Here is a 19,172-nt window from a genome sequence, read left to right as displayed (position 1 = left end):
AAGTATAAAACATGCCTCCCTGGAACAGCAAGGATTTTGGTTTGGTACCCACAGTCAAACATTCATCTAGACAGAGGGAAGACCATAGCACCGGTTCACTCTTTCTGGTGCAGGAAGGTGCAAAATGCACCTCTTTACACTTATGCAGACCACTGAGTTCAAGCAGGGATTTAGTCAACTGACCTCCCTTTGGGGTTTCCACTGAGGGAAGGTAACTTTAATCTGTGCCCAGCTCTTCAAGAGGATTCCTACCAGTAGAAGCTGCTGAGGGGATTGTGACAGAATATACCCCTGTGTTCACACCCTACATCCTATTGTAATAATGTTTGTACAAGGTATGCCTTGTGAGGTATCATTTAAAAACTCTTAACTTGCTGATCTATAAAATCATGAAAAAATGCACCTAGTAACATTATATGCAAAGCTATGAACATAAGCTAAAATCATGACTGAAATATGTTTCCCAGATAAGTCTGGGTAGTCACCTACCCTCAGAGACAAAGGGCAAGCTGATGCCTCAATCAGATGTCAACAAGACTGATGGAACATTACCAGCTAAGTGGCCATTCTTTGGCAAGGAAGGGGGCAGGGACAAATATCTACATCTTAGCAAAGAAACAGCATGGAAGCATTTTTCAAGAGGGTGACTGAAATTATAAAAGGAGGGACAACCACCCCAGAGCACCTCCTCTCTCCCCGTCTGTCTCTGGCATTGCACCTAAGACGACAAAGGGCATGGCTACACTTGCAGATGTAGAGCGCTTTGAGTTAAACCCGCCTTCGGAGAGCGCAGTAGGGAAAGTGCTGCAGTCTGTCCACACTGACAGCTGCAAACGCACTGGCGTGGCCACATTTGTAGCATATGCAGCAGCATTGGGAGCGGTGCATTATGGGCAGCTATCCCACAGAGCACCTCTTCCCATTCTGGCACTGTGGCTTGTGGGAAGGGGTGGGAGATGCAGGGCATTCTGGGTCCTGTCCCAACGTCTCATGATGCATCGGTTCGCATCCCAGAAATCCCTCTGCTTCCGTCCACATTTGGTGCCATCTTTCAACGTTTTTTGTACTGCGCGCTCTTTCTTCCCTTTCAGTCTGCGGGAATGGAGCCTGAACCTCTGAGGCGTATGCTGACGAGTCTCGATAGCATGTCACGTTTGGCAGTCGAGTTATTCCTTGTGATCCAAAGTGACAGTGAGGGCTCCGACAATGATATCGACTCGAATAATGCATATGACACGAGTTTGCTTGTGGCATTCACAGACATGCTCACCACCATGGAACACTGCTTTTGGGCTCGGGAAACAAGCACTGAGTGGTGGGATCACATCATCATGCAAATCTGGGATGACGAGCAGTGGCTGCAGAACTTTCGGATGAGAAAAGCCACTTTCATGGGACTGTGTGAGGAGCTCGCCCCCACCCCGCGGCGCAAGGACAGGAGATTGAGAACTGCCCTGATGGTGGAGAAGCAGGTGGCTATTGCAATCTGGAAGCTGGCAACACCAGACAACTATCTATCAGTCGCTAACCAGTTTGGAGTGGGGAAGTTGACCGTTGGAATTGTGTTGATGCAAGTTTGCAGGGCCATTAATCACATCCTGCTCAGAAGAACCGTGACTCTGGGTAACGTGCACGAAATTGTGGATGGCTTTGCATAAATGGGTTTCCCTAACTGCGGAGGGGCGATAGATGGCGCACATATTCCAATTCTGGCACCAGCCCACCTAGCCTCTGAGTATGTTAATCGGAAGGGGTATTTCTCTATGGTTCTCCAGGCACTTGTGGATCACCATGGGCATTTCATTGACATTAACGCAGGCTGGCCTGGAAAGGGGCATGACACATGCATCTTTCGGAACACTGGCCTGTTCAGGAAGCTGCAAGCCGGGACTTTTTTCCAAGACCAGAAGAGCACCGAAGGGGAAGTCGAAATGCCCTTTGTGATCCTTAGAGTCTCCGCTTACCCTTTAATGCCTGTCTCATGAAACCCAACACAAGGAGCCTCAACAGCAGCAAGGAGTGGTTCAACAACAGGCTGAGCCAGTGCAGAATGACTGTGGAGTGTGCTTTTGGCTGTTTAAAGGGCCGCTGGTGCTCTCTGTATGGGAAGCTGGACCTGGCGGATGACAGCACCCCCGTGGTTATATCCGTGTGCTGTACCCTCCATAACATTTGTGAAGGGAAGGTTGAACGATTCACTCAGGCATGGAACTCGGAGGTTCAACACCTGGAGGCTGAATTTGAACAGCTAGAGAGCAGGAATATTAGAGGGGCCCAGAGTGGGGCTGCAAGGATTAGGGATGCCTTGAGGGAGCAATTTGAGGCTGAAAGCCACCAGTAATGTCTGGTGTCCTGCATAGGAGTGAAGTGCAGTGGTTCCAATGTTAGTAGGAATGTGTGTTTGCTACACTGACTTGCAGTGCCTGTTTCTTTCCTGGGCTAAGGCATCTTTTACTTTATGCAATAATAAAGAATGTTTTCAAAGCCAAAAAATCCACTTATTGAGAAGAAAATGCATTTATTGAAAAGAAACACAACTGCTTGGGAAACAGAAAGGGCAAGGGGGTTGGGTGGGGAATGGTACAATCACAGATTTGTGTATGTCCTGTTATCATACTCAGCCTTCCTGTCTGAAGTGCTGTGCAATGAGTGCTGCACTTCAGGATGGTTATACTGCATGGTGATGGGGGTTGAGTGCAGTGGGTAAGGGTCATAGTTTTCAGGGCTGGGTGGTGAAGCTACAGGTGTTGGAGGCAGCTGGAGGTGGTAAGAATCTGGATGTTGGGGAAAGTGGGTTGGAGGTGACATGGGGGCACAAGGGAAAGAGTTTTGGGACAAGGGCTGCGGGGGCGGGGGGCGCAGTACTGCTCCGCCTGCATGGCTTCGAGTGCCTGGATAGAGTCCACTTGTCACTCCATTATGCTTATCAGCCGATCCATGCTTTGTTGCCAGAGCACCGCGCTTTTGTGCCGGTGCTCCTCATTCTGATGGCAGATCCTCCTTTTACTGTCCTGCCACTCCTGCACTTTTTGATTTTCATTACTTGAATGCTGCATTACTTCATGCAACATGTCTTCCTTGCTTCTACGTGGCTTCATTCTAATTCTTTTGAGTCTTTCGGCCGATGATAACATGGACGGCTGAGATCTCAAGGTTGCATCTGTAAGGGCAAAATGCAACACTTAACAGATGCAGCATTGTTCACATCAGGCAGAGCAATGATTCCCCTGTACTTAAGGGCAAGCACAGTCTACACCATAGCATAATTTTGCCCATCCCAAAGCAAGCACACATAACCCACGGGAGCCCCAAAATGGTGAGTAAGCACAGGTTCAAGCATGATGGATTGCTTCATGGCTGTACTGTCCTCTGGGTTTCTGTCCTTGGGGAGAGCCAACAATGGCAGGGGGCCCCTATACTGAACACTGTCCCCACACTTTCCACAGGAGTTCATCCTGGAAGGTATCTCGCTGCTGAGGATGACCTGGGAAGCAAGGGAGGGTCTTCTACTACAATGCGGCTTCTGCCCTGGCCCATATGCAGCTTGCCTGTGTGCAGCAATGGTCCCCCCACCCCTCACGGCGCAATGGCACGGACAAGTTAGCCTTATTGGGACAAGGACCACAGTGGCTCTCCTAAGAAACCTACGCAAGCGCATTGCCCAAGTTCTGGAGGAGACCTTTGAAGAGATCACTGAGGCCGATTACCGTGATGTGAGAGAGCACATCAACGCCCTATTCCGCATCTAGGCATGCATGCAGCCCTAACCAGCCTCATCCCAAGAGCCCACACCGAATAACTTCCTTCCCAAAATAAAAGCTGCTTACTGGGAACCTCCTCTGGTGTTTGTCCTTCCCCAAGCATCGACTGCCGTGACTGGCTACCTTCCTCCTGGCTTGAGAACAGCTCCTGGCTGCATGCATCTAGGGATTCCGAGGTGTCTTCCTCCGCCTCAGCACCCTCGCTCCCGCTTTGTTCCTCCTGCCTTGTTGAACTGGGCTCTGAAGTGTTTTGGAGTGGTATTTGGAGTGTCTTCCTCCGCCTCAGCACCCTCGCTCCCGCTTTGTTCCTCCTGCCTTGTTGAACTGGGCTCTGAAGCGTTCATGGTGGTATTTGGAGTGAAGGTGGTGTTACCCCCAAGTATTGCTTCCAGCTCTTTGCAGAAAAGGCAGGTAGCAGGGGCAGCACTGGAGCAGCTGTTTGCCTCGCGGGCTTTGTGGTAGACATTCTGCAGCTCCCTCACCTTAACCCTGCACTGCAGTGCGTCCACGGTCATGGCCCCTTTCCATCATGTCCCTTGATATCTGCCCCCAGGTATAGTAATTCCTACGGCTGGAGTGCAGCTGGGACTGGACAGCTTCCTCCCACTAAACACTGATGAGGTCCAGCACCTTGCCATTGTCCCATACTGGGGATCGCCTGGCGCGGGGAGGCATGGTCATCTGCAAAGATTCGCTGAGAGCACTCCATGCCTGGCTGAGCAAACAGGAAGGGGGTTTTCAAAATTCCCAGAGAATTTAAAGGGCGGGTCTGATGGTTGGTCACCTTAAGGCAGGGCAGTAAAGTTCAAAGTGATGACCAGAGTGGCTAGAACAGGCATTGTGAGACACTTTTGGAGGCCCATCAGAGCGCACTAACAGACCAGGGTGTCCACACTGGCGTCGTGGTGCTCCTGCGGGGGGGGGACAAAACGTTATTTCACTCGCTGAGGTGGAGTACCAGGAGCGGACCAGCCGCGGAGCCAGAGCGCTCTACGTGCCCTGCCAGTGTGGACGGGTAGTGAGCTAGTGCACCTGGGGCTCCTTTAATGCACTGTAACTTGCAAGTGTAGCCAAGCCCAAAGGGAAACAGCTGTTGGCCTCTGGAATTTTTAGCTCTGCAACCTGAGCCCCAAGAACCTGAGTCAGCTGACCCAGGCTCTGAGACTCAGTGCCACGGGTTTTTTATCACAGTGTAGACAGACCCTCTGAGAACCTTTCTCAGACCTGAAGAAGTGCTCTGTGAAAACTTGAAAGTGTTTGTCTTTTAACAAAAGAAGTTGGTCCAATAAAAAATATTACCTTACCCACCTTGTCTCTTCATTATACTGTAACATATCTACCATCATGGTACATAGCGAGTTTATTTTATATGACTTACGCTTCCTTTGAGAGATTAATGCATGTGTCTTCGCTGAGGTTAAAACTGCTTCCAACTGTGCAATATTTCATAGCCAGAAGAATAATGAATTCATGTTACTTAAAAGTTTTATAATCCATGACAGCTTATGTGACAATGGAATAGAAAAACACAACAAATCCTAAATTTCAGTCAACATGTAAGAAAAAGGGAATTTTATGATTTTTCATAGGTGGTTGATAAATATCTTGATATTTTTCATTCAATGCAATAACACATCTGAAGTCAAGTTTACAGAATTTCAAAATCAGAGAGTCTCTCTAGAATATTGAACAAAATGGCTGACCAATGGCAGTTTATTTGCAATTAATTATTTCACATATATACTACAAAGCAATATTTTCATATTACAGTTGCTTCAAAAATTATTCTTTTGCATGTAACCTAAAGCTTCAGCAACAGAGCAAGAGTAAAAATCAACAACGTCTGAAAACATACCTTGGAGCTCTGCTTCAGGTGGGCTGCCAATTCCATCCTTCCACAAGATGGCAGTGTCATACACAAAAGTCAGCCGAAGTTCAGACTGTAGGTCAAAATGCTGCCAGCCACCTATACCCACAGGTGAATGGAAAACATAGGAGACATACAAGGGGACTCGCAAGGTCACATAGGACTGCACTAGGTTGAGGACCTATAAAGACCAAAATCAGTTAGTTAGGTACGTGGTAATGAAATATAGTCCAGTACAAACAACATTAATGCATAAGCAAAAAATGCAGAAGAAATAGATTACGGTCAACATTTTGAATGAGATGAGTACTCTCTCTTCCGAATTATACATGATGAATAAAGCACTGAATTTCAATGGCTTGCACGTGGACACAAATCCTCTTAAGTGCCCTGCTTGTATTTGAAACAGGATATGAATTCTGTCAATAAGGAACTAATTTTTGACCCGTCATTCTTGTTCAATCTTTGTAAATAGCCAATTAACAATGGCTAGATAGAGAACCAGTTGGGGATAGCTGATTAACAAAACAAATCTTCGTTTGTACATTTTATCCTTCTCCCTCAACCTTCACCTAGTGCTCATCTTCTGAGATGTCAAATCCCGCAATAACCTCTGCATGGGAGGACCCTGCATTTGCGTGGAGCTCGTTGCAAGATTGAAACCTCAGATTACATTCTCTTAATGGTTGGAACTGTGGCTTCTTCTATGGGTAGATAGTGGGTGTCATACTGCGTGTATTCCATAAATAAATACTAATAGTGCATTGAAATATCAAGTTAGAATACTTTCAACTGAAAAGAATTAGAAAGTTAAATCTGATTTTAAAAAAGAGTAATTTTGGTTTATATCATATAAATACTAATACTCTATTTAAATATTTTCAACCAGAAAAGGTATGTTTAATGAAGTAAAGAAGAACAAGGTTAGAACATCAAGATCTATTATATACAATAGGATTATCTGACTTCTATGCCCTTTTTATTTTCTGAACAGATTTTTTTATATCTATTTCATTTAATATTCATTTTTTGTGAAATAATACTGCAGTTACAGCCCTATTATTACAGATAGGGCCATCGAGAGCCTGTAACTGAGGAACTTTTACAACACCATGGGTTGCATTGGAGGGGAAAGGGTAAGAGGGTAATGGAGAAGCCGGAAAGATTTCAGTTTCAGTGGGAGGGGGCACTTAACTGCCATTTGTGGCTTTGAATATCTCCCCCAGATTAATACCTTACAGGGTTTTAAAAGCGTTTTGCAAAACCTCTAGTGCAGTTTTAAAATGTTACAAGTTGTGTGAAATCCAAACCCTTTGTGATTCAGATCCATTTATTGGGTCTCTCTTACTCCTGGTTTATGTTTTCCTGTCCCTGACAAAAAGCATAGTAATTCATGAAACCACAAGTATAGCAATATTACTTTTTTGCAGCACTTCACATTCTGAAGTAAGTAAGTACTTGGATACTGAAAATGTTGGCAGTTGTTAATGTGCTTCTACATGCAAAATCATTTAGCCTGTGCAATGTGCTGTCAAAAAAACCTCCTTCCTTTAATTTCATCTGCTTGTGGAGTCATCTTCTAACACACATTAACATTTAAACTCTATATCATCTAAAAATTTATGAAAAGGAGAGTCTTTTCTTACTTTCTCCTGTTTTAAAAGATATTCTAGGTCCTTTCAAACGTTTGTATTTAAAATCAGAGATAGAGTCAGCAAAAGATCACTTGGCTCATCCAGCTGCATGATTTATGAAAGCTCAATTAATACTTAGCCAGTTTCTGTAATCTGGTCTGTAGAAAAACTTGTCTCGCAGTTCAAGGTATAATTGGAAAATATTTTATAAGGTGTCTGTTATTACTAGTACTTACCAATTGATCTTGAAATGTGTATTTATGATTCCTAAAGTGCTATGTAATAAAGTGGCCTCACAGCTAATATTACGTGCTACTGTTATGGTCAGTTAAGATTAATGCTCCTTTGTTGGTTTTAATTAATATGGCCAGGAACTTTTTTTCTGGATCAGGGCAATAGCTTTCCTGTCTAGGTGTACTAAATGCCAAGAAGTTCTTAGACAAAAAACGTTGCTCCTTCAGTCAACTATGTATCACACGAATAGGGCCAAGTTCACCCTGAGGGAACTCCACTCACTTCAATGGAATGACTTCGGGCACAGATTTGGCACGTTGTTCCAAAGCAATACAACAGGATATTAACTTATGTTAAGACAAATGCAGGCTGTGATGCAGCTCCCGACGAGATCTGATTTGCCTCTGATTCGGGGCAATCTTGCACTCCTGGCACATAGTCAAGATTCAAACCCATTTGCTTCCATAACTAAACACATCTCTACCAGCTCAAAAGACCTTTTCTTGATCTTTACATAGGAATATTTGTTTTCCATCTGCATGTTCGTATAGCAAAAAACCAACCAACCAACCAACCAACCAAAGGTCTTAAATTCAGTTTGTGTGTGATGAGGGGAGTGGGGAAAACAACACTAGCTAAAAGAGCTAACATGGTAAAAGGTTTGACATATATTCAATCATCTGTTGTAAAGAAAACAAGCATAGTGCAATGTTTTGCTTTTCTGTTACACCTTTACCCGAGCTGTATGCACCAGACATTGTCAGATATTTACGCATAGTTTACATGAACTAATTAACGTAATCTGTAAGCAACAATTTAGACTTGCATTTCCCCCCTCCATTCTATAGGGCACGTCTCTCTATTGGAGACAATTCATTTCTACTGGTGGAAATAAGTCTGCGGGTCCCCGCTGAGTGAAAGTCTACCGAAAGACGGTTCCAGTGTCAGAAAGCACTGACAACCCTCGCTCTCGAGGAGGGCCTGAAGCCTGCTGGTGCAGCACAGAAAGAATAAAAGACCTGGCTGGGATCAGTGCATTAGGAGATGGGCTAATTCCTGTATGGAACTTAAAAGCTACCCTCCCCTGAGAGAACCCATAAAGGAAAGCAGGGGGTATTGTTAGGGTTGCCAGTCTTCTAATCACATAAAACTGAACATCCTTGCTCCACCCCCTTCCCTGAGACTCCAATCCTTCTCTGAGGCCCTGCCCCCTGCACACTCCATCCCCCCTCCCTATGTTGCTCACTCTCTACCACCCTCACTTACTTTCACTGGGCTGGGGCAGGGGGTTGGGTGTGGGAGTGGCTGAGGACTCTGGCTGGGGGGTCTCGTGACGAGCAGTTTGGGGTGCAGGAGAGGGCTCCGGGCTTGGGGCCAAGGGGTTCAGAGTGTGGGAGGGGCCTCTGGGCTGGGGCAGGAGGTTGGGGTACAGGAGGACGGGGTGAGGGCTCTGGGGTGGGACCAGAGATGAGGGGTTTGGGGTGCAGGAAAGGGCTCCGGGCTTGAGGGGCCGAGGGGTTTGGAGTGCGGGATGGAGTACGGGGTGCGAGCTCCAGCCGGGTGGTGCTGACCTGAGGTGGCTCCCGGAAGCGGCCGGCATGTCCGGCTCCTAGGCGGAGGGGCTAGGGGGCTCTGTGCACTGCCTGTGCCTGCAGGCACTGCCCCCGCAGCTCCCATTGGCAGTGGTCCCGGTGCTTGGGGGGGGCAGTGCGTGGAGCCTCCCTGGTCCCCTTTGTGCCTAGGAGCTGGACATGCCGGCTGCCAGGGAGACTGCCTTAGTCCCGCTGCGCTGCTGACTGGACTTTCAGCGGCCTGGTCAGCAGTGCTGACTGGAGCCGCTAGGGTCCCTTTTTGACTGAGCATTCCAGTCAGAAACCGGATGCCTGGCAACCCTAGGTAATATTGCTGGGCATGTGTCAGAGAGAAAGAGAAGGAGAAAATATGCCTCTGCCAGAATAGCTGCCCTCTCGTGGGTTCAGCGATAGGGCTGACAATTGCACTCCTGATGGCCACCAAGATTAATCGAGTCCATTATCTATACTCCGATTCTACCACAAATGTTATTAAATAAGTTGCATCACTACACTATTTCTTAATAAACAAGCAGAACCCTGCCAGTGAAAATAATCATTTTAGCCCAGTAGACAGAAAAATAAAATAAAAAACGTGTAGTTCATCTCTTCGATCAAACGAAATAAAGCTAAAATAAAATGGGAAAGCTTATTAAAAAGCTGCTGTGGAGACTGGAGAAGGGATTTTTTCTCTGCATTCCAAGTTGAGTTACCAGTGAACAGAACCAAAATGCTTCTGGTTCCAGTCTGGATAGAAAAAAACAAAGAAATCAACTAACCATTTCCATATAGTTTGAGAAACCCTATTTTTCCAGTCCTACTTGGGATATGCCATTCAACTGAATATGGAAAACATTCCTTCCATTGTCATAGCTCCATTTTTTAGCACTGCCCACAGAGACTAATCAAAGTAAGCAGCTGTTCCTATTTTAACTTGATGTTATGAAAGCAGGAGGCTAACTGAGAGCTATAAAAGTAGAGTATCAGTTTAAGTGCTATGGAGATACAGAACAGGTGCATTACGTATCTATGTATTCCATACTCAGTTGAACTCAGCAGTCACATTATCAGAGTTTTAGTCATTAGCAATACAATAATTAAAATAATATCTAGAATAATTTCTCAGAACGTTGTATGACTTTTAACCTTATGACGCTGAAGTGGATATTCATAGTTCACTGTCACACTCAGAGCCAAAAGAGAGGGGGGCTGGGGGATCTAGGAAGTAGTGTCTAATGCCCTGTAACCACGTCATGCCTGGAGAACATGAGAAGACAGAACAGAGAAGCTGCTCCAAGCGGTACAAGAAATGCACTCTACCAATACCTGATAAAGCTGCAGATCAATAAATCACTCTAACAGCTGTTTATAGAAGTCATTCCTGTGAGCGAAGCAAATCTTTTATGCCTGTCAGCTCTGTGGGGAGTAGACTTACAAGCATCTCTTTTGCAGTCGGAAATGTCAGAATGAGCCTGACGTCTGTTTCTGAACATTGATGGTTCCCATGCCAGGATTACAAGAGGTAAAAAACAACCCCTGCCCCCACACACCATTTCTACAGGGTCTCTTTCCATTGGAGAACACTTTATTAGATACTCCAAATATGTTTCAGTGCCAAATCTGTCACAGCACAGATTAAATAGAAACGCACATCAGAAAGGACATTCTCTGTTTCAGGTCCATTTTAGGCACATTTTGCTCATAATTTCACTATTGCAACCCCACTGATTTTAACAAAACAGCCCTAGTGTTTGTGAGGGCAGAACCTGGCCCAGGAAAATGATCTGTTCAGTGGTTCTCAAAGCTGGTTGGCTGCTTGTTCAGGGAAAGCCCGTGGCGGGCTGCGATGGTTTGTTTACCTGCAGTGTCCACAGGTTCGGCTGATTGCGGCTTCCACTGGCCGCGGTTTACCACTCCAGGCCAATGGGGGCTGTGGGAAGGGCCAGCATATTCTTTGGCCCGTGCTGCTTCCCACAGCCCCCATTGGCCTGGAGCGGCGAACCACGGCCACTGGGAGCCGTGATTGGCCGAACCTGCGGACATGGCAGGTAAATAAACCGGCCCGGCCCACTAGGGGCTTTCCCTGAACAAGCGGCGGACCGGCGTGGAGAACCACTGCGTTACATGATCCTTGGGATACTATCAGGGACAGCATGAGAGAGTGTGTCCTCATCACTAGGTGTTTATAGCATGAAAAATAGTTAGAGGAAAGCAGTATTCCTTGAATCCTTTGTAATATATTTCTCAGTGATTTTCATGCTAACTATAATTTTGTCCTCCAAGTTGTCCTGAACCTATTTTTCATTGCATTTGTAGTATATATCTCTTCAATTTATCCATGCAGGCTTAACAATGTTATCAACCCCTTATTTATACAATATCAATTTGTTAAAGTGAAGAGTCAGCCCCAGGAAGGCAGATGGCCAGGTGAGTTAAAGGTAAAATGCAAAGCAGGTTTGTTTAAAAGAATTTGAATGGGGAGGAGAATGGAACGCAGCCTTGACATGTCAGGCCTCTTGAAATGTTTAACTTTTTACTTTGTTGCACAGCTGGTGCCCATACATCCACAAAGTATTCACTTTATAAAATAGTTTTTCTTTTCATCCCTTACTGAATTCACTTATTTACAAAAACAGCTGGGGAGGTGGTGGAAGACTTCTGTTATGGGACCTGGCATGTTTAAGGAAAAATCACAAGTTGATTATGCTAGCTGAGCTTGAAAAACTGCCATGAAAATATATATTTCTTTTTATTTGCAATTTATACTGTCCAGCGAATTCATCAGGAAAACTAACTCACAGCTCTGAGGTCCCATTTTGCTGAAGCTAGATCTAGTGAAGATGGAAAAACACCGGCTCTTTAGAGTAAAAATTCGTGAACTTCCGTATACAACTCACGGTAATAAAGTGATAGCTTTTAAATGAATTTTTACATGGACCATCTAAACATCTAAGCCTACACCATCTGCACTAGAAATATGAGCTGAACAGACTGGAAGGGAAATCTTTTTCAAACCCTGGCTAGAAGCAGCCTCTCTGTTGCAGAGTGAAATACAACTGCTCGGCTGTATTCCATTACAGTAGCTTCAAGCTACCAATCTGTACATTCAACATTTTAATGTACTTTCTTCATCTTGTTGTTTCTGGCAGAGACTTACTTTACTTGATATTGTTAATAAAATTTGTTTGAATGACAATTTTCTTGAGCCACCATGTCAAGCCTGGTAATGGACTGAAACAAGAGAAAGTAACTTCCACAAATAAGCACATGACCAGAACCACAAATTGTCTGGCTCTAGAATGTAATTACAACAGGCGGAAATAAGATCAAATGATACTCTATCAAATAAATCCAGGCTGACCTTTTTCCCCTATATAAATTAAATATGAAAAGGGACACCAACTTTTCTTAGCCCCCCCATTTTTAAACTTCCTTTCAAAAATAATACTTTGCACTTCTATAGCACCTTTCATCTGAGGATCGCAAAGCTCTTCAGAGTCATTAATTCATTAAGCTTCACAACATCGCTGTGCAGTATTTAAGGAACGTATAGGGGTCATAACCCAGCCTATATCTATGGCTTGGATCTTTCAAGTATGTCAGATCTATTGTTTTAAGAGCTTTATATACTGTAAGTTTATATACTTTATATATCTTGAATTTCAGACTTTGGCTTACTGGATTGTGGAGTGTTGGCACAATGAAAACTGTTGCTAACTATAAGGGCTGACCTCAGCTTTAGCCAGAACACAGTTCTAATTTAGACTAACTGGTGTAGTGCCAGGAGATCAGGGTGCACATTTTCAGATGTAGGTTCCTAAAGTTAGGTAGCTACATCCTCATTTAGACACTTAAATAAAAGTGGTTTGATTTACAAGAAGGGATGAGCACATGCAATTCCCACAACCATTCGTTGTGGACTTGTGGGTGCTCAGCCCCTCTGAAAATCTCTATGAAGTACTCTGTGTCTCTCTGCTTCAAGAATGCCTGGCAAGAAACTTCCTAGCCCCTCTTCCCTGTCATCATGGTACAGACTGAAGGAGGCTGTGCTTGTATCCTCACACAGGGTTTGCTCCCTCGCAGACAGAGACCCCAAAAGAAATGCTCTGTGTAGGCAGTAGCCACCCATCTGCACAGTGTCTGTGGCTGCTGCACCTCCTGCCCCAGACTGCTTGGAGTGTTGCAATGAAACCAAACAAGTCACTGGTCCATTGACATCATTTCCCCCAGCATGCACCCAGTCTTCTCCCAGTCCCTGCCATGGGTGGAGCTACCACAAAGCAAAGTCCCATGGCATGAAGAGAGTTGCAGACCCCTTCCAGGAAGTCTATCCACTACACCCTCCTCAGCACTACTTTTTCGGCCACATGGGCCAGGTGGGGTGAAGAACCAAGACTTGGCCTTAAAGACACAAGCACAAAGAAATCTTCACAGTGACTGGCAATTCACCTGCCAACCTGCTCACCTTGCACAAAGAGAAAACATGACCCATCAGGAGCAGTGGGTAATACAATACACCTCTACCCCAATATAACGCTGTCCTCGGGAGCCAAAAAATCTTACCGTGTTATAGGTAAAACCACGTTATATCAAACTTGCTTTGATCCACCGGAGCATGCAGCTCCGCCCCCCTGGAGCGCTGCTTTACTGCGTTATATCTGAATTCGTGTTATACCGGGTTGCATTATATCGGGGTAGAGGTGTACTGCTAAAAGCAATGTAATTTTTGTCATTTCCTTATGTATTACATTCTGCATTGTGGAACACAGGCTTCCTTGGCGTGCTGAACCAAGAGCACAGTGAAAACTGCAGTTGCCAATTTTCATCCCACATAGGAGGATTATTAATTGTTAGCGGGAAAAAAGCAACCATGGTGACAACTGCCGAGATAGGGTACTGACTGACTAGCCTCTCAGCAAGAGGAGGGTCATATGAAGACAAAGACCAAACTCAGAGAAGAATTAAAAATGAAGAAGGCAGTGAAGCACGTTATGATGGGGGAGGTGGCAATGTTTCACTGCTAGAACCAATTCAGTTTGATATTTCACTTACAGCACTGTAATCTTTTAACCACATCCTGCAAGGCACTGAGCAATGACTTCACCGCTGCTTGATGCCTCTCAAGATTCCCCCGCCACACAAGTTTTTAAATATAATTATTCTTACCTACAGTACAAAATTTTCCCTGAGTCTGAAGCAAGTGCCATGTTTTATCCTGAGCTAGAACACGTAACTTCTTTTAATACTCTAAAAATATTCATTAAAATGAGTAGTAATAATGTCCCTTATTTTTTCCAGCTATGTTTATATGTGAAAAGCATCTTATCTTCCACCAATCTAGCCTATCTATCTGGCCTCATCATTGTAGTATTTACAAATATTTTAAAATAGAAATAATTACCAAAGAATAATCTGTCTTCCTTCCCAGGTGGTGGGAAAAATAGCTTGATTAGGTTACAGGGATTTCTCTGTGCTTGTTTGTGTGTTAAGGATTGTGTTGTGTGTGAGAGAGAAGAAATTAATGTGTGGTTTTAGTGAGTGTGTTGTATGTCTGTGTGAGAGCTCAGAGACTGCGGGAAAGCAGAGCTGAAGATATGAGTTAGGATTTAGCTCTGAAAGCGGTGGGGTCTGTAATCATTCTTATCTTCTGGGAACAAATTCTGCAGCCTAGCTCCAGCTGTTGTGCAAGTTTTGCATCCCATACTCACTAGCCTCCCCCTTCTTGCTGATAGTTTCAGGATTCCAGTGGAATGTACCTCTTGGAGGTTCTGGTTGCAAAGGAAAAAGGGAACTCATAGGCCAATCCCATGGAGGTCTCTGATTGTCAGAACAGAGACTTTGAACTGGACTCTGTAATAAATGAAGATCCAGGCAGAGAATGGAGTGCTGGGATGATGATCCTCCAACTCTTGTGTGGTTAAGTACATCGGCTGCTGCATTTTGCATTAGCTGTATATTTTACAGAGTATGTAGCATTATCCTAGATAGCAGTTACAATGAAGGGAACGATGGTGCAGTGGTTATGGTGTTGTGGTTTTGGTCCTGTTCTCAGCCTCTGAGACTATTCCAAGGTATGACCTTCTCAGTGAAATAAAAAGATAACTCCTCACAGCCAGTGGTGCTCTATTCTGGGGTTGAGTGGAGACAGTCTGGGCTTATGAAGCAATTTATTGTACAGAAATGTTCTGGGACGTGACTTTGATGTCACAATGGCAGAAGAAATACAGGCCCCCTTTGCCTCCTTCACAATATTGACATAGACTTGACGGAAACCTAATTCCCCGGCTTTAACTCCATTTCCAGGGCTCCACATGACAACCCCATATGACATGTAAAACTGGTGGAATCTCTCTTTTCTTCTTGCCTGAGGGATTTTTCTGTTGAGTGATGTGAAGCACACTCTCTTCTGTGGGCTGAATGCACTCACAACTCCTGCTGCTCCAGGGAGAAAGAGACTAGCACTGACAGCTAAAGCCAAGCCTCCCACATGGCAGCACAGAAAATTGCCATCAGCATATGGGGTCAGCCTCCACGCCTTCCTCTTTAATGTTGCTTTAAGGGGATTGTATTTTGTCTATATCTAAATACCACAGTACTTCAATCTTTACTGGAAATGGGCTAACAATCACTTGATTAAAAACATAAACTTTTCAGAAGGGCTTCAGTCCAAAGTAGGACTGGAATGGGATATCATCACTACACATTCAAATGTAAAAATGTAAATGTATTGGATGAAAACCTGGCTATGCTGAAGCCAACGGGAGTTCTGCCATTAGCTTCAGTGGGGCCAGGATTTCACACATTATGTTTGCTGGTATTTAGTGGCTATTGATAGTGTTATGAAATAATCAGGTTCAGTACAGGTCTATGGATGGTTAATGAAAGAAAAGGCTTTCATTCTTAACTAAATGCAATTCTTAAGCCATTTAATCTTAGAGTACATGTAAATCACAGGGAAAATTACTGAACTGGATTCGTTTATTTTGAGACCACTATACAGATAAGAAGTTAACATTTGGTACCTGTCCATCTGTCCCAATGGTGCCTCCACAATCAGTGAGGAGCTCAGACATGTCATAATAGCTGACAAACTCCCATAAACAGGCCTCCAGGTTCAGATTTCGGTAGAAGCGTAAAGTACCGGTGCCCCTGATTGACGCACTGTGTTGGTAGGGAATGGTCTCTCCAATCACATCTGGATTTTTGGTAGCATCAGTCAAGAAGCCATGGTGAGTCTTCACTTCTGTGTAATCCAACAGGTTGGAGCATTTATGATTTCCCACCCTAGTTCCATCATGGCTGAGGGTTAGCTCGAAGTTGGACAGCTCTCTCGTGGAGATAACAGGTAACATGCCTAGAAAACATACGGGTAACTGGTGGCACCGTAACTACATTTTAACATTCAGTTCTGCCAAAATTTGCCAGTCACCAAACACATTATATTAGGTATATTAGACTGTGCTTTGAACATACAGGAGAACCTCACTAATCAATGCACTTTAAAATGTAAACAAAAATGATGTCTGTGCATCTGCGTAGCAGAATGTTGGCAAATAATGACATCTTTGTGATATGAGACGTTGGGTAAAATCAGGTGCCGAAGTCACTTTTTAGAATGGGAGTTTGGGTCCTAAAACAGCTAGGTGCTTTTCAAATTTTATGGGAGGTCTCATTATAAGATGTTGTTCCGGATAAATTATGTTATAATGCATTCATTGCACATTATTAAGATTCATCATAAAATAATGAAAACTGAGCTATAGCTGTTAAGATAAAAGCATAAAGTGCATTTTGTGATACAGTTTTCTTGCTTTTTAAATTGTCTGTTTACTTTTTGGCTAATTAACTGATTTCCTAATCATCCCAGCAAATCAGTTTCTACTGTATCCCTCACCATTCATTAAAATGCTTTAAAAACAGTCATTAAAGTCTCCTAAAACCTCTCTGAAATTGGTAAACATGATTATACCCAGCTTGCAAATGGATAAACTGAAATCTAATTAGGGTAAGTAACTTGTCCAAGGTTGACAGCAAGACTGGGAAAAGAATTCTAGCTGTCTGCTCTAAACACTTTACACTCAAGCTAAATTTAAAAACTAGTTCACCAGTGGCTATTGCCAGAATGTTTAGATGCCCATTCTACTAGAGTGACACTTCCATGTAACATAAACAACTTCTCAGCTCGTATCAACCTCTGTTTTCTGAAAGGCATTCAATAAGCAGTGCATAGGCATCCAGGAGATTTCATTTCCTCCACCCCCTGCATAACACTTAATATTTGACAGGATAAATTCATCCCTAGTATAACTTAATCAGCTTCAAAGGAGTTATATTAAGCATAGATTAGGCCCAATTTGTGTAAACTGCAAATAATTTAGAAGCATTTAATTTTCACACTGAAGAACTTGAGAAAAAGAGAACATCTTGTCAGAAACTGTGACGGAGGTGGTCAGGCCTAGTGGTTGGAGCCATGGCAGTCGGGTTTAGTGCTCAGAGCTAGGTGGGTCACAGCTGGAATCAGCACTCCACCAGGGGCTGGAGTGAGAGCAAAGTTGCAGCAGGTGTAGGAAAAGGGCTTGAGCAGGTTAAGGCTTGCGGAGTCTACTTCAGGGATGACTCATCACCTTACATTACCCTCCCACCCCCGCTTTGGGTGCTTAGACTCTGCTTGTCGGGGTGTGATTGATGGAATTCACAAAGGAGGTCAGGTGCATGTATGTTAATGGCTGGTTCCCATGAACGGTTCACTGGGCCACACCCTTCCAAATCTATGAGATACATCAGTCATCCTCAGAGGAGCTTGGAGTCCAGGATCTGCCTCACCACGTGTTCTTCCTGCCCCTGAACCATGATGGGGAGTGGAGGTGGTTGTGTGCATCCAGGAAAGGAGTTGTCCACATATGTCTTTAACAAGGAAGCATGGAATACTGGATGTATCTTCATGTACACAGTAGCTGGAGCCTGAAGGGCATGGGGTTAATTTGTTGAATGATCTAGAATGGACCCAGGTAATGGTAGTCTAGTTTCCTTGAGGGTCGGGAGGTGCCCAAGTGTTGAGTTGAGAGACATCCTCTGTCTCTGACTGACATGGGAGGATGGTCCTGTCGATGAAGGTCCTCCTTGGCTGAGTTTAAGTATGATTTTAATTCCTCCTTAACGTGGTGGAGGTGTTGAACCAAATCAAAAGCCTTGGAGACATGGAAGGCCCGCAGTACAGGCTGATGAAATTGGGGGTGGAAGCCATAGTTGGCACAGAAGGGTCTTTGGAAGGTTTATCTGTGACTGGAGTTACTGTAAGCAAATTCGGCAAAAGGCAAGAACTGGAATCAGTCATCTTGCTGGTAGTTGATGAAGCAACAAAATTATTGTTCTAGAATTTGGTTTACCTTCTCTGTTTGTCTATCCATCTGGGGGTGGTAGGCTGAGGAAATGTGTAGGGTGACTTCCAGGAGTTGGAACAATTCTCTCCAAAAGTGGGAGAAAAATTGTGGCCTATGACCAGGAATAATGTCTGTTGGTGACCCATGGAGCTTGAAGAGGTAGTCAAAAATTAAGTGAGCTGTCATTTCTGCAGTGGGGAACTTTTGACAAGGCACAAAGTGCACCATTTCATAGAATCATAGAATCATAGAATATCAGGGTTGGAAGGGACATCAGGAGGTCATCTAGTCCAACCCCCTGCTCAAAAGCAGGAACTATCCCCAATTAAATCATCCCAGCCAGGGCTTTGTCAAGCCTGACCTTAAAAACTTCTAAGGAAGGAGATTCCACCACCTCCCTAGGCAACGCATTCCAGTGTTTCACCACCCTCCTAGTGAAAAAGTTTTTCCTAATATCCAACCTAAACCTCCCCCACTGCAACTTGAGACCATTTGGGTAAGAAGGTCGACAATGACCAGTATAGCTATGCAGCCCTGAGAAGTGGGGACATCAGTGATAATGTCCATTGAGATAAGATGCTCATGGTTGGGTGGGGTTGGAAGCAGGATCAAGGCACCTAGAGGTTTGGTATTGGGGGGGAGGGTCTTCGTCCAGCTTCACAACTCACTGGAAGCACGACTTGACCGAGGAGAATAGTTTGGGCTACCACTGTTCAGCTTTGCTG

General features: G+C 44.5%; 1 protein-coding gene across 1 annotated transcript in view; it reads right to left on the bottom strand.

Moving 5' to 3' along the window:
• FREM2 (FRAS1 related extracellular matrix 2) overlaps window positions 1–19,172 on the bottom strand; it is a 210,521-nt gene that overhangs the window by 11,516 nt on the left and 179,833 nt on the right. The window contains exons 16-17 of the mRNA XM_077806636.1: window positions 16,090–16,421; window positions 5,617–5,809 (exon numbers count right to left, since the gene is read on the bottom strand). Of these exons, the coding sequence (XP_077662762.1) occupies window positions 5,617–5,809; window positions 16,090–16,421 (525 nt within the window). The remainder of the gene's footprint in view (window positions 1–5,616; window positions 5,810–16,089; window positions 16,422–19,172) is intronic.

The sequence above is a fragment of the Eretmochelys imbricata genome, chromosome 1 (assembly GCF_965152235.1).
Source record: "Eretmochelys imbricata isolate rEreImb1 chromosome 1, rEreImb1.hap1, whole genome shotgun sequence".
NCBI lineage: Eukaryota > Metazoa > Chordata > Testudines > Cheloniidae > Eretmochelys > Eretmochelys imbricata.
This window is presented reverse-complemented; position numbering and strand designations above follow the sequence as displayed.